At 42.4% G+C, this 16,407-nt stretch overlaps 1 protein-coding gene across 1 annotated transcript in view; it reads right to left on the reverse strand.

The window, feature by feature from the left end:
* The window catches only part of LONRF2 (LON peptidase N-terminal domain and ring finger 2), a gene marked incomplete at both ends in the record, with an annotated part of 30,461 nt that extends 24,500 nt beyond the window's left edge, over positions 1-5,961 (reverse strand). Inside the window, one exon of the mRNA XM_079720408.1 lies at positions 5,286-5,961. Coding sequence (XP_079576534.1) covers positions 5,286-5,961 — 676 coding nt within the window. The remainder of the gene's footprint in view (positions 1-5,285) is intronic.
* Positions 5,962-16,407: the final 10,446 nt, after the last annotated feature.

Genomic DNA, 16,407 nt, shown 5'->3' on the forward strand with positions numbered 1-16,407 from the left:
ATCTTCTCAAACCCTGCTGCTGCTTCATAAACTAAGTTTACATAATAGTCTAAGTCCTTTGTTACCGTTTCAACAATCTTCACAGCATCTTCACCAGGAGTAGATTCCATATCAAGAAATCACCTTCTTTTTTTTTTTTTTTTTTTTGCAGTACGCGGGCCTCTCACTGTTGTGGCCTCTCCCATTGAGGAGCACAGGCTCCAGACGCACAGGCTCAGCGGCCATGGCTCATGGGCCCAGCCGCTCCGCGGCATGTGGGATCTTCCCGGACCGGGGCACGAACCCGCGTCCCCTGCGTCAGCAGGCAGACTCTCAACCACTGCGCCACCAGGGAAGCCCAAGAAATCACCTTCTTTGCTCATCCGTAAGGAGCAACTCATCTACTTGTTTTATCCTGAGATGGCAGCAATTCAGTCACATCTTCTGGTTCCACTTCTAATTCTAGTTCTCTTGCTGTTTCCACCACATCTGTAGTTACTTCCTCCATGAAGTCTTGAACCCCTCAAAGTCATCCATGAGGGTTGGAGTCAACTTCTTCCAAACTCCTGTGAATGTTGACATTTGTACCTCTTCTCATGAATCGCGAATGTTCTTAACAGCACCTAGAATCGTGAGTTCTTTCCAGAAGATTTTCAATTTCCTTTGCCCAGATCCATCAGAGGAGTCACTTTATCTGGCAGCTATAGCCTTACGAAACGTATTTCTTCAATAGTAAGACTTGAAAGTTGAAATTACTCCTTGATCCTTGGGCCGCAAAATGGGTATTGTGTTAGCTGGCATGAAAACAACATTAATCTCTTTGTACATCTCCATCAGAGCTCTTGGGTGACCAGGTACATTGTCAATGAGCAGTAATATTTTGAAAGGAATCTTTTTTCTGAGCAGCAGGTACCCACAGTGGGCTTAAAATATTCCGTAAACCATGTTGTAAACAGATGTGTTGTCATCCAGAGTTTGTTGTTTCACTTATAGACCACAGAGTAAATGTAGCATAATTCTTAAGGGCCCTAGGATTTTCAGAATGGTAAAGGAGCACTGGATTCAACTTAAAATCACCAGCTGCATTAGCCCTTAACAAGAAAGGCAGCCAGTCCTTTAAAGCTTTGAAGACAGGCATTGACTTCTCCTCTCTAGCTATGAAAGTCCTAAATGGCATCTCCTTCTAATAGAAGGGTACTTCGTCTACATTGAAAATCTGTTGTTTAGTGTAGCCACCTTCATTAATGATCTTGGCTAGACCTTCTGGATAACTTGCTGCAGCTTCTACATCAACACTTCACCTTGCACTTTTATGTTATGGAGACAGCTTCTTTCCTTAAACTTCATGAACCAAACTCTGCTAGCTTCAGAGTTTTCTTCTGCAGCTTCCTTACCTCTCAGTCTTCAAAGAATTAAAGAGAGTTAGGGCCTTGCTCTGGATTAGGCTTTGGCTTTAGGCAATGTTGTGGCTGGTGTGTTCTCTCCAGACCACTATAATGCTCTGCATATCAGCAACAAGGCTGTTTCACTTTATCATTCATGTGTTCACTGAAGTAGCTCTTTTAATATCCTTCAAGAGCTTTTCCTTTGCATTCACAGCTTGGCCAGGTGTTTGGCACAAGAGGCCAAACTTTTGCCCTGTCTCAGCTTTCAACATGCTTTACTCATTAAGCTTAAATATTTCTAGCTTCTGATTTAAAATGAGATGCATGACTCTTCCTTTCACTTGAACACTTAGAGGCCATTGTAGGGTTCTTAATTGGCCTAATTTCAATATTGTTATGTGTCAGAGAACAGGAAGTCCCGAGGAGAGGGAGTTTGAAATAATCAATATTCTCTTGTATTTATTCATGTATTTATTCTGTCTAGTGATCTTCATTCCTTCCTTTAGTTCCATGCTACCATCCGCACCATTTTCCTTTAACCTGAAGAATTCCCCTCAGTACTTCACGCAACTGTGATGGCAATAAAACTCCTTCCTATTATTTACCTGGATTAAAACATCTTAATTTTGCCTTCATTTCTGACAGATATTTTTCATCCGGGTAAAGAATGCCAGGTAGGTTTTTTTTCCCCCTCTTTCATCACTTTCAAGATGTTACTCCATTATCTTCTAGTTTTAATAATTTTGTTGAAAAGTCAGCTATCAGTCTTATTCTGGCTCCTTTCAAGGAAATACATCCTGCCTTCTCTAAGTGCTTTTAAATGTCTCCTTATGTTTGATTTTCAGTAACTGGACTGTAAGATACTTAGATACGTTTTGTTTGTTGTGCGAAGTGAATGCTTGTGTTTATCCTGTTGGGCTTACTGAGCCTCTTGGTTCAGTGACTTAAAGTTTCCCATCAGATCTAGAAAATTCTCAGCCATTTTTCCTTCAAATATTTCACTTGCCTCTTCTCCCTCTCTCCTCTTCAGGGGCTCGTATTCCACAGATTTTAGAACTTTTCTCTGTGTCCCCCATTTCTCTTATGCTCTGTTTTTTTCCTCTGTGATTCAGCCTGGATATTGTCTATTGACTTGTTCCTGAGTGTTCCCATCCTGATTTCTGATGTGTCCAGCCTGTTTTCGAATCCATCTAATTCTCAACTTCAGATACCGTATTTTCCAGGTCTAGAATACCCATTTGGTTCTTTTTTAATAGACAGTTATCTATTGAGTTATCTTTTCACATGTTTATTTCTGTTTTAACATAGTTATTTTGAATTCCACTTGCAACTTATTGGCCAAAATTAGTCACATGGCTCTACCCAACCACAAGCAGGCAAGGAATGCAATCGTACTTGTTTGGAGAGGGTATAAAGATACAAATATTTGGGGAACAGCATTAATGATTACCACCCTTGGCTAGGGTCACAAAATAACTAAGGGTCAGCCTGGGTCTAAACACAGGCATTTCCAAATCCAAATATTTGTAACCTTTTTACTGTAACAAAACCTCTCTTGCGAGCTAATTTATTATTAAGTTAAATTTTTTCTATAAATTTTTAAACAAGGGAAACTTGGCTTTCTTTTTGAGTGGAAAATGGATACTGAAATACTGAAAAAAGTTCTCATGATGAATTGACTGCAATAATCCATGTTTTTAAAACTTTTAAACTGAGGTCTAATATATAAATGGAAAATACAATGAATTGTCACAAAGTGAACACACCTGTGCATCCATCTTCTAGGTCAAGGAACAGAACATTACCACTACCACTCAAGTCCCTCCCATACTGAAGGTGGCTTACTTTCTTTCTATGTAGTATTCCATAAAGACATCACAATATATTTACTTATTCATTCTGTTCTTTTTGGACATTTGAGTTCCACTTTAGGGCTATATCTAATGATGTATATATGCTCTTCTACACCCTTTTATACATTTTTTCAGTGCACATATGCTTGTACCTCATTGAAGCTGCTTGGTCAAAGGTCATAATTAACATTTTCAGATACTGCCAAACAACGTACCAGGAGTATAACTATGCAGACCCATCAGCAGCATACAATAGTTCTCATTTTCTAAATCTTCTCCAAGAGTTGGTATTGTGATCTGTTACATTTCCAGCAATTGTTTTTTAAGGTTCTGTACTTGTGCTGTCTACAATGGTAGCCGTTGGACACATGTGGCTAGTGAAAACAAGAGAGAGGTCTAGTGCAACAAAGGAACTGAGTTATTTTTTATTTTAATTAATAGAATTTTTAAAAACGGATACTCTTCAGTTAGAGGATAACTTTTAAGTTAATTTGGAAAGACACCAACATGAGAATCCACTTTTTCAACTCTAAATTTTAAGAAATCTAAACATAGAGGAAGTACTTCTGTTGAAAATTTAGTATCCAAATCGGGGTGGGTAGCAAATGTAAAATACACAATGAATTTCGAAGATTTACTGAGAAAGTAAAAGCTGGATTTTTTTACATTAAAGATATGTTGAAATAACCTTTTGAAGGTATAGGATTAAAAGTTTTAAAAAATGAATTTCACCTGCTACTTTTCACCTTTTTTAAATGGGTTAACAGAAAACGTAAAGTAACATATGTGGCTTACACAATATTTCTACTGAACAGTGTGGCTCTACACCATATATACTGATACATAAATAATTGAAAACTAAAAAATACACAGCCTGTTAAAGTACGGATATGTTGGTTTCAAATATGGTACTGATTATTTGTTACATAAAGCAATTTAACTGCTCTATTCCAGCAGAGAATCTCCCAATGTGGATACACGTGCGCCTTCTAAAAGAGAAAACCTTAACCCTAGTTTACAATAAAATGCATAATGACTAGAGCACACAAGAAGACTCTTAGTAACAAAACATTAAACCAAGTCTTCTTGACTACAGATTTAAGTCATGCACACACAACCCTGTTTCAAAACCAGCAAATTCAGAAAACAAATCACCCTCCATCCACACATTCTCCACCTCGAACAACTGTCAAGAGAGCATACTCATTCAGAGTCAAACGCAATGACCAGGACCGAAGTTTGGGCTTCCTCTATATATTCTTTTTTTTTTTTTTTTTTTTTGTGTGTGGTACGCGGGCCTCTCACTGTTGTGGCCTCTCCCGTTGCGGAGCACAGGCTCCGGATGCGCAGGCTCAGCGGCCATGGCTCACGGGCCCAGCCGCTCCGCGGCATATGGGATCCTCCCGGACCGGGGCACGAACCCGTATCCCCTGCATCGGCAGGCGGACTCTCAACCACTGCGCCACCAGGGAGGCCCCCTTTATATATTCTTAACAGGTGGTGGCTGGGCGGGAAGCAGCTGGTGCTGGTCACAGACGCTAGTTTAAAAGATAAAGTAAAATAAAGCAGACTACTAGTTAGTATATAACCATCTAAAAAGCTAATCACACCATTACGACATCTAATGGCCTTTCAGAGAGAAGGAAGGTCAGAGCCAAACAGTGGCGTGTAAGAGCATCCTTCCTGGATGCACCAGCTGAATCCCCAAAGCAAACCCTGCCCCATCACAAGGCTATCTTCTTGTGACAGCTCGGGAGTGTTACCTTCTTGTAACACACGAGGGTGTTAGCTATTTGCATTTCCCTGCAAGACGAATGAAAACCCTTGGCCCTCCCCTCACTCCTATACGGCTGAGATAGGGTGAAAAGCAGTGCTGGCCTCACAGGGCGGCTCAGGAAGGCCACGGAGGTCCTGGAAAAGACAGCCCGCAGGTGCAGCTGGCCCCTACTCTTCGCCTCACCGCCTCCAGACAGCAAAAGAGCCCCGCCGGCCGAACCCAGCTCTCCCGTCCCGGCCCTGCCCCTCAAGAGACAAGCGTGTAGGCGGCCCAGCCCCCGCGCCCGCTTACCGAGGTCCAGGGCCTGGTGGCACCTGAGCAGCGCGGCCTCGGGCTGCTGCTGGCGCCGCAGGCTCCGCACCTGGCCCGCCAGCCTGCGCGCCCGGCACTCGGCCGGGAAGCACTTCTCCAGCAGGCCGCTCAGCACCACGTTGACGCGGCGCACCGGCGGCCGGCCCGGCCCCGGCTCAGCGCAGCGCCTGCACACCGTGAGCCCGCACGGCAGCGTCACCGGCTTGTGCAGCAGCCGCTGGCAGCGCGGACAGTCCAGCAGGTCCCGAGGCACCGCGGGCACCGAGGCCGACGGCTCCCCGCTCGGCGCCTCCCCGGGGGCGCGGTCCGGCTTCCCCACCGGCGGCCGCCGCTCGCGCGGGCCCGGGACGCACGCCAGGCCGCTCGCCAGCTCCCCCAGCTCGTCGGGCCGCAGCGCCCCGAGCCGCGCGGCGCCGCGAAACGCGCCCAGGGCCTCGGGGAGGCGCCCGGCGCGGGCCAGCGCGTCCCCCAGCCGGAGGCACAGGCCGCGGTCGGGCCGCGCCAGGCCGGCCAGCGCGGAGCGGAAGAGCTCGGCCGCCGTCTCGTACTCGCCCGCGCGGAAGGCCTCGTCGCCCTTCTCCACCCGCTGGGCGAGCGGCTCCCCGCAGTCGCAGCCGCGGCAGGGAGGCGGCGGCGGGACAGGCTCGGGGCTCATCACCGCGGGGCTGCGGCGACTAGGGCCGGAGGGAAGAACATAGAAGGGAGGATGCTCTCTGCCCGAGCCGGGCGACTGCACCGCGGGCGCAGCCTTCGCCGAGAGCCATGCGCGTCTGTGGGTGGGTGGTGCGCGGCTAGCCGCTCGACCACCGCCGGGGGCGGGCGCAGGGTGGGGCCGCGTCTCCCACGCGGCGTGGGCGGCCGGGGGCGGGCACGGTGGGCGCGTCCGAGCCCCGGCCCTCGGGGAACGCCCTCCTAGCTCCCCTGGCTTAGGCAGCCGGGCCGCAGGCGGGAAGGCGGCGACCCCTCCACGTTCGGCGACTCCGCAAACCCTCTCCCTTCTCGCCCCGGGCGGCCCCGCGCGCGCGTGTGCGTGCGCGCTCGTCTCCACGCGCCCTCGTCCCGCGCGTTCTCTGCACTCCCCGCGCAGCTCCTCGGCCGTCCGCTGCCGCCCCCGCGCCTAGAGCAGGTGTCTTCGGCCCGCCGTGCCCCCTTCTCCCCGCACCGAGTGCCAGCCTGGCTCCAAGGCCTGGCCAAGCCCACCTGCGTTGTAGTTAAAAAGAGAATCGATAAATAAGTACCAGGGATGTAAGGTGCAGCATGATGACTATAGCTAACACTGCTGTAGCATATACGGGAAAGTTGTTAAGAGAGCAAATCCTAAGAGTTCTCATCCAAGGAGAAAATTTGTTCTTTTTTTCCTTTCTTTCTTGCATCTATATGAAGAGATGGAAGGTAGCTGAACCTATTGTAAACATTTCAACAATATATGTAAATCAAACCATCATGCTGTATGCCTTAAACCTATATAATGATGTACGTCAATTATTTTTTAATATAACTGGAGAAAGAGAAAGAGACAGAACTGAGGGAACGTTACCCAGCAGCACATCACTGTAACCCTAGCTTTGACTTAGGAAATTGTGTTAAATGACCAGGAAGCCTGAAGTGGGTGCTGATCGGATCTCATGAGTAAGCTTCTCTTAACGGAACTCTAGATGTTAGAGACATTTTAGAGCTCTAATTTAGACAGAACTCTAACACAGCATGTGAGGAAATAGCAGACTAAGTACTGGAAAGGATTTGAGACATGGAAAATTGTATTGTGTCCTTGATAGGAAAGTAGAGATAGAATTTCTAAAACTGTCTCCTACAGTACAGTACTACAGAGAGAAGTTGCTGGAAGGAGGGAGTTAAAAACTACACATAACCTGCTCTTCTCTCCCTAGTGCTCCGCCATCTGTTTCATGCTATGTATTTGAATGCAATAAAATGCATTATAGTATTCCAAAATCCGTGCTGTTCATTATTTCAAGTCGAAATGTCTTCATTCTAAATTTGTGAAGTTTTTCTACATCTAAAACTGGCTAAAGAAAATATAAAATACTCCCATCAAATCTGGCTTGGAGGAAGGGAAATGCCTCATTAAGTGAGGTGAGAAAAATTTAGATGAGTTCGTAAAACGGAAACGGAGACAACTTTGGCCAGCCTCCTAGTCCCATGATAAAGAAACAGGCAGAGCAAATCCCCCTGCCACCCCCTCCATCTGCCACCTCCCACCTTTCCATGAATGATTTTTCTCCTCAGCTTTCTATTTTGACTGATAACGGTTGTAGTCAAACTAGGTTTTGATCTGTTCCTCATTACTGAATGGGTCTAAACTCTCTTTTTCATCACTCTTTGGGTTTTCATCTACTCTTTATGTAGTAACAATTCACTTGGATTTGAAGGTTGCTTATCCAACAAATTCACCACAAACAACCGGGAAGCTGCCGGGGGTGGAGGGCAGCTTTTGATTAGTTAAAATTGTTGCAAAAGACTCTACACTAAGGACTATGAAACCTTATGATCTCGGATCTTATTTGTTCTTTTAGGCAAATTTCTAGCAAGAGAACAGAAAGGAGACGCTGATCGGAGGTATGCCTGCTGAGAGCAAGAAGTGTGTAAAGTAAAAATATCAATGTATTGTGAGATTTATAACATGCAGAAATAAAGTGCTTGATAGAAATAGCACAAAGGCCAGTAGAGGAAAAACAGAGGGCTACAAAGTTCTAATACTGCATGTGAGATGGTGTAGTCACTTGAAGGAATATTGTAGTGAGCTAAAGATACATACTCCAAACCCTAAAGCAGTCACCTAGGTAACACAATATTTATAGTTGAATGTCCAACAAAGGAGATAAATGAAATTATTCTACAAAAGTAAAGTCTATTAACCCAAAAGAATGACGAAAAAGAGGAGAAGGGGGAATAAAAACAGAGGAGATGAATAGAAGACAAATAGCAAGATGGTAGATTGAAACTCAACCATATCAATCAATGTTAATTAAATATTAATGGTCTAACCACTATAATTAAAAGGCAACATTGTCAAATTGTATATAAAAGGAAGGTCCAAATATATGCTGCTTCTAAAACAAAAATAAGATATATATATAAGTAAAAGGTAAAAGTTAAATAAGAAGATACAAATAAGTTAAAGGTAAAAGGATACAAAAAGTTGTTTCATCTTAACCCTTATCAAAATAAGGTGATAGTGACTACACTGATATCTGACCAAGGAGATTTCATAGCCAAGAATATTACTAGGAGAAAAGATGGCCATTTCATAGTGATAAAGGGGTCAATTCGTCAAGAGGACATAACAATCCTAAACAAGCATGTACCTAATAATGGAGCTTCAAAACATACGGGGAAAAATAATGATAGAACAGTAAAAGGAAATAGGTAAGCTCAAAAACTGATAGAACAGTAAGGGGGAATAGGTAAATTCAAAATTACAGTTAGAGATTTTAATACCCTTCTCCCAACAATCAATAGAACACATATACTGAAAGTCAATAAGGATATAGAAGACTTGAATACTACTACCAACCAGCTTGAGCGATTTGACACCTGTAGAACATTCCACCCAATACCAGCAGAATATGCATTCTTTTCAAGTGCATGCAGAACAGCTATCAATATTACACTTCATATTCGAGCCACAAAACAAGTCTCAATAAATTTAAAAGGATTCAAGAAATCAAGTCATACAAACAATGTTCTCTGACCACAGTGGATTGACAATAGGAATCAATAATAGAAAACTATTTAGAAAATCCTCAGTTATTTAGAAATTAAATAACATATCTCTAAATAGCCCATGGAACGAATAATTGGATTTCTGTATAGTAGCCAAAGTGGAAATTGAAATTTTAGAAACTATACCATTTATAATATCATAAAACTGTGTAAAACATGTACAATAAAAACTACAAAACGCCACTGAGAGAAATTAAAGGAGACCTAAACAAATGAAGAGATACACTGTGTTCAAGGATTGAAAGACTCAATGTTAAGATGCCAATTCTCCCCAAATTGATCTATGGATTCAACTCCATGTCAATCAAAATCCCAGAATGGCTTTTTGTAGAAATTCACAAGCTGATTTTAAAATCCACATGAAAATACACAGGATCTAAAATATCCAAAAACAACTTTGAAAAAAGAACACAGTAAAGTCTTTAAGACTCATTATAAAGCTACAGCCTTCAAGACAGTGTGGGTTTTGTGTCAAACAAGTAGATCAATGGAATAGGATAAAGATTCCAAAAATCGACCCACACATATCTATGGGCAGTTGATTTTCTACAAAGGCTATTCAGAGAAAGGATAATATTTACTTTCAGCAAGCAATGCTGGAATAATTGGATATCCATATACAAAAGAAAAAGGAGGAGGAAGAGAAAATCTTTGATCTATATCTGGCATCATGTTGAAAATTAACTCAAAAAGGACTTATAAGTAAAACCACAGAACTTCTAGGGGGAAAATGCATGGGAGAGAAACTTTATTACATAGGTCTCAAATATAACAACGAAATCATGACCCATAAGAGAAAAAACAAGAAAGAAAAAAGGAGTGCCTTACCTCCAGGAACTGGTCTGACACTCTTGGGGAGACCTAAGTATTACTACAAAGCTGGCCTGGGCTTCCCTGGTGGCGCCGTGGTTGGGAGTCCGCCTGCCGATGCAGGGGACGCGGGTTCGTGCCCCGGTCCGGGAAGATCCCACATGCCGCGAAGCGGCTGGGCCCGTGAGCCATGGCCGCTGAGCCTGCGAGTCCGGAGCCTGTGCTCCGCAACGGGAGAGGCCGCAACAGTGAGAGGCCCGCGTACCGCAAAAAAAAAAAAAAGCTGGCCTGATGCTCACAACTAGTTAATGTTGTTCATGTTGTTCTCCTGCTGGAATAAACAATCTCATAGAATACCAACATCAGACAAAGTCATCTTGAGCCCACAATAAAGTGAAACAAAAACAAGGTCACTGTGCAACCCACAAAATATCAACCATCTTCCTCTCTCAGCTAAGCCTAAGCCTAAGCCTAAGTCTAAGCCTGAGCCTAACCCTCTCCCAGTAAAACAAAAGACTACTACTTCTTTACCAAGTACAGCTTTATCTTCCGATTTGCCCGCCTTATAAATAAGGTTTACTGGGATATCCAATCATAGAATTGCACCTGCTTTCTGATAGCATCCAATCTAGAGTGAATTCCCACTTCCTTAGATCTTTTCCAAAATTATCCAGCCAAAGCCCAAATCCATGTTTGGGCATACAAATACTCAAAAACTGCATTTATGTCTAAATATTTGGAATTCTTTAATTTTGTACCTTAAAAAAAAAACAGATTTTTGCTTATAAATTATGTTTTGTTATTAAACAACTAGGTAAGACAATTTCAGACAGCTTTTTATTAGAACCTTAATCTGAAAAACAATGTTACAGATGTAACTAGTTTCCCCCGTCCCATTCCCCCAGTAAATGAAAAGCCAATTAAAGATAACTGTCACTATATTTTGTCTTTTTTAACATTGATTTTTGAAATACTAGACCTCTTGATTTTCTTTATTAGAATTTTGGTGAGAATACAGCTTACTGATCTGATGAAGCTCCTCTTGAAACAAATTTTAAATCTCCTTATTAATTTTTTGTACTTCAACATCACTTTAAAAAAAAAAAAATCCAGTAGTCCCCTATAGGAATGGACTAAATAATACATTCCTACGAGTAAATAGAATTTTACTGTGTGTAACAGTCAAAACCCCCAGAGGACATGGATGCTTGGAAACACTGAGTCAGGAGGACCCCCCTGTGGGCTCCCTCCCCCCACTGAGCATGCTCACTAGTCCACTCGGAAACTCGGAGGCTCCTCTGCAAATCTATGCAGCCATAGCCCTGGGCATCCTAGACCACTCTGCTTTTCTGGTAGTTACCTCCATATGGTATTTTCTGGAAACCAAGGGCCACAAACTGCTGTCCATTCACCCTTCCTGGACCTGGCTGTACAGTGTGCAACAGTAGAGCAGGGTGTCCCAGCACTGCTGCCCAAAGTGCCAGAGAGGAAAATGCTGGTCCTCCAACGGTTTGTTACCAGCCAATGATGAGGTAAGTACACAGACTGAAGTAAGTATAATTTGACATGTCTGGGCTTTCCGAGCTGTGGGTCTCTCAGGGAACAGCGTACAGCTGGGAGGGGTTGTTGTCAAGGTCACCCAGTGAGCTGCCTGTGGCTCCTGCAGTGTGTGAATATAAGCACAACATGTGATATCTGCCACATGTGTCCTAAAAGTGTATAAAACTCTAAGAAAATGTATGTTATTTTATAATTTGCCAGTTTCACAATCATTTCAAGAAGTCAATTTTTTTAAATCTATGATTGACCATTGTTAGGTAAAAGAGGCAAGTAAAATCTCTATTATTTATTTTAAACCTTGATGTACAGATGGGAAAAAAAAACTTCACTGGCCTTTTTTCTTTTCCTAATAAAGACACACATTTTCTGAATGCAGCTGCAGAGGTAAACCTAATGATGATGGTCTAAGTGATGTTAAGAAGTGAAAACCAAAATTGTTAGTGTTCCTTGGAAGCTTGATTTCTCCCATGCTGAGTTTGGGTTTGCAGCCATGATGGATGGTAAAAGGCTACGGCCGCTTTGTTGTTTGTGACATGCTGGGTTACAGAGCAAGAAAGTCATCAAAACCTAACTGGCATTTATGAGTAAACCAGAGAGGAGTAAGAGTCAAACTAAAATAACTCTTTGAAAGAATGAGTATGGAATTAAAAAGTTAACAGAAGAAATGTTTAATATGTTACATATAACATTAGTGCTTCAAGTGCATCTTATAAAGTAACACTTTGAAATAATAAAGCGTATAAGTGTGTATCAAAGATGTTTGTTTAAAATAGATGAATCTTGGATAAACAACAAGGTCCTACTGTATATTTAATATATGTGAACTATATTTAATATATGTGATAAACCATAATGGAAAAGAGTATATATATATGTATAACTGAATCACTTTGCTGTACAGAAGTTAACACAATATTGTAAATAAACCATACTTCAATTTTTTAATGCCAAAAAAATAAAATTAAAAAAAAAAAAAAAGTAGGTGAATGACATGCAGCTCAAAGTATTCAGGAAGTAGCAAACGTTATGGAAAACTAACTCACAGAATAAATAAAACTAGCAAAGCACTGCTTATTGCAACTTGATGAATACACAAATATCAGCAACAAGGCAATTCTTTTAGTACAATTTGAACGTGATGGTCAAATGAAGGAGAATGCCTTATTTCAGCATTGTTGCTGACAAACACAGCTAGCTCCAAATAGTGTAACACAGGGAAGGATTTCATAGGAAAGATTCTTGAAAAAGTGTGATCTGAAAGTAAAGGTGCAATGACAGGAAAACACCCTGAAATTGTCACCCAGAGTAAGAAGCACGTGCCAGGATATAAAATAACGCACTACTTCTTTCATCGAGAAACTCTTGCTATGAAAAAAAACTAAAGGGTCATTAGTGACGTCACAAAAGTTGTAAAATGTGTAAAGGCAAATGTGTTAATTCAAGATTGTTCTCTTTATATTTTTTAATAAATTTGTTTTGTTTGTTTAGTTGGTTGCACCAGGTCTTAGTTGTGGCAGGTGGGCTCCTTAGTTGTGGCTTGCGAACTCTTCGTTGCGGCATGCTTGTGGGATCTAGTTCCCTGACCAGGGATCGAACCCTGGTCCCCCACATTGAGAGCGTGGAGTCTTAACCACTGTGCCACCAGGGAAGTCCCTAAGATTATTCTCTTTATTATGTGAAAATACAAATGCTAATCACAAAGAACTATTATTGGCTATGGAGGTATGTCAAGGGGAAAAGTTCTACTGAAGATGTTTGAACTACAGAATGAACGCTTAGAGCTTCTGCAATATAGTTGTCCCTCTGTATCCCTTATCAGTGGGGGATTGGTTCCAGGACACCCCTCAGATGCCAAAATCTGCGGATCCTCAAGTCCCTTATATAAAATGTTATGGTATTTGCATATAACCTATGCACATCTTCCATATATTTTAGATCATCTATAGATTACTTATAATACCTATTATAATGTAAATACTATGTAAATAGTTGTAAAAAATCATGTAAATACTATGTAAATAGTTGCCAGTGTGTGAAGCAAATTCAAGTTTTGCTTTTTGGAACATTCTAGAATTTCTTTTTTTTTTAAATTGAAGTAAAGTTGATTTACAATGTTGTAGAATTTCTTTTTTTTTTTTTTGAATATCTTCCATCTACAGTTCTTTGAGGAATCTGCAGATACAGAGAGCTGAAACTCTTTAAGAAGCCAGTTGGATCCCAGTTTTTAGATGTGTAAATTGTGCTTATTTGCCTGATGCTTTTTTTTTTTTTTTTTTTTTGGTGGTACGCGGGTCTCTCACCGTTGTGGCCTCTCCCATTTGCAGAGCACAGGCTCTGGACGCGCAGGCTCAGCATCCATGGCTCACGGGCCTAGCCGCTCCACGGCATGTGGGATCTTCCCGGACCGGGGCACGAACCCGCGTCCCCTGCACCGGCAGGCAGACTCTCAACCACTGTGCCACCAGGGAAGCCCATACTTTTGTATTTTTAATGACCTTAATACTTCCACTCAAGCAATTTTATCAATTTCAGATAAGATTGCGGGCAAAGCGGAGAAAGCCTGGAGGAAGAGAGTGTCTACAGATTGTTGGGATGTGTTCCATGCCTTAACCACAATTATCAATTATTTAGGAAATGTTCTTGATGTTGCACATCTGTAAAAAGCTACCATTACATATTTTACACATTGGATATAATGCTTTGAATGTAATTTTTCATCAAAAGAACTTATAAGATATTAAAAAAGCGGGAATAATTACTTTCATCAAAAGGTAATTTAAATTCAAACGTAGGGGCTTCCCTGGTGGCGCAGTTGTTAAGAATCCACCTGCCAATGCAGGGGACGTGGGTTAGAGCCCTGGTCCGGGAAGATCCCACATGCTGCAGAGCAACTAAGCCCGTGTGCCACAACTGCTGAGCCTGTGCTCTAGAGCCCGTGAGCCACAGCTACTGAGCCCGAGTGCCACAACTACTGAAGCCCACGCACCCTAGAGCCTGTGCTGTGCAACAAGAAAACCACCGCAATGAGAAGCCCGCGCACCACAACAAAGAGTAGCCCCCGCTCACCGCAACTAGAGAAAGACTGCACGCAGCAACGAAGACCCAACACAGCCAAAAATAAATAAATAAATAAATTTATTTTTAAAAAAATTCAACTATAACTTTACTGGGCAAGTTGTTGGAACTGGCTACCAATGAAGGATTGAAGATTAATTTTGAAAATATAGTGCAATACCACTTGCTTCATTCTGGATTCATGGAAAGTTTTTTAAAATGTAATTTTATTTGTTTGTTTTTTGCTGCATTGGGTCTTCGTTGCTGTGTGCGGGCTTTCTCTAGTTGTGGCGAGTGGGGGCTACTCTTCATTCCGGTGCACGGGCTTCTCATTGCGGTGGCTTCTCTTGTTGCAGAGCACAGGCTCTAGGTGCGTGGGCTTCAGTAGCTGCAGCACATGGGCTCAGTAGTTGCGGCATGCAGGCCCTAGAGCGTGCAGGCTTTAGTAGTTGTGGCGCATGGGCTTAGTTGCTCCGCAGCATGTGGGATCTTCCCGGATCAGGGCTCGAACCTATGTCCCCTGCATTGGCAGGCGGATTCTTAACCACTGTGCCACCAGGGAAGTCCCTAAAATGTAAAATTTTAAAATTGTTTTCTTAAAAATTTTATTTATTTTATTTATTTATTTTTGGCTGCATTGGGTCTTTGTTGCTGTGTGTGGGCTTTGTCTAGTTGCGGCGAGCAAGGGCTACTCTTTGTTGCGGTGCGCGGGCTTCTCATTGCAGTGGCTTCTCTTGTTGAGAGCATGGGCTCTAGGCACTTCAGTAGATGTGGTGCATGGACTCAGTAGTTGTGGCACTTGGGCTCTAGATCGCAGGCTCAGTAGTTGTGGCGCACGGGCTTAGTTGCTCCATGGCATGTGGGATCTTCCCAGACTAGGGCTCGAACCCATGTCCCCTGCATTGGCAGGCGGATTCTTAACCACTGCGCCACCAGGGAAGCCCGCTAAAATGTAAATTTTTAAAGTTAAAAATTTTATCAACATTCCTCTGTGAGATGGTTTCTCTACTGTTAGTGTTATTAAAACAAAATGTAGAACAGAACAGAAAAATTATCTCCTGCAAATAGCATTATTGGCAATCTAATTTATATTAGATTAATTAACAAGCAGGAAGCAAGCTCATTTGTCACCCTAAAAAGTTTATGTATTAATACACATGGTATTTATTCAAAGGGTGAATATAAGCATTTCATAAGTGGAATCATCATTTCAATCATGAGTTTTATCTAGTTAGAATTGTGGAAACACCAAAAGTTACAAGTGTATAGATTAATTACATGTACAGATTAATTACACATGTATACTTTCAATGAATGTGTACAGGTTTATAAATTTTTTCTCTTCCTAATTGAATTATTTGTAGTGAGGTGGATGGACCTAGAGTCTGTCTTACAGAGTGACGTAAGTCAGAAAGAGAAAAACAAATACTGTATGCTAACACATATATATGGAATCTAAAAAAAAAAAAAGGTTCTGATGAACCTCGGGGCAGGACAGGAATAAAGATGCCAATATAGAGAATAGACTTGAGGACACGGGGAGGGGGAAGGGTAAGCTGGGACGAAGTGAGAGAGTAGCACTGACATATATACACTACCAAACGTAAAATAGCTAGCTAGTGGGAAGCAGCTGCATAGCACAGGGAGATCAGCTTGGTGCTTTGTGACCACCTAGAGGGGTGGGGTAGGGAGGGTGGGAGGGAGACTCAAGAGGGAGGGGATATGGGGATATAAGTATACATATAGCTGATTCACTTTGTTATAAAGCAGAAACTAACAGAACATTGTAAAGCAATTATGCTCCAATAAAGATGTTAAAAAAAAAAAAAAGGAGCACGCCCCTCCCCGCTAATAATGGTCAGTAGTTCCCCAACCTCCCCCTTTCTTCTCCTATTTTAAGGTAAAAATAAAAATGAGGAAACTGAGGCAGAGAGAG

The sequence above is a fragment of the Hyperoodon ampullatus genome, assembly GCF_949752795.1.
Source record: "Hyperoodon ampullatus genome assembly, chromosome: 15".
NCBI classification, from domain to species: Eukaryota; Metazoa; Chordata; class Mammalia; order Artiodactyla; family Ziphiidae; genus Hyperoodon; species Hyperoodon ampullatus.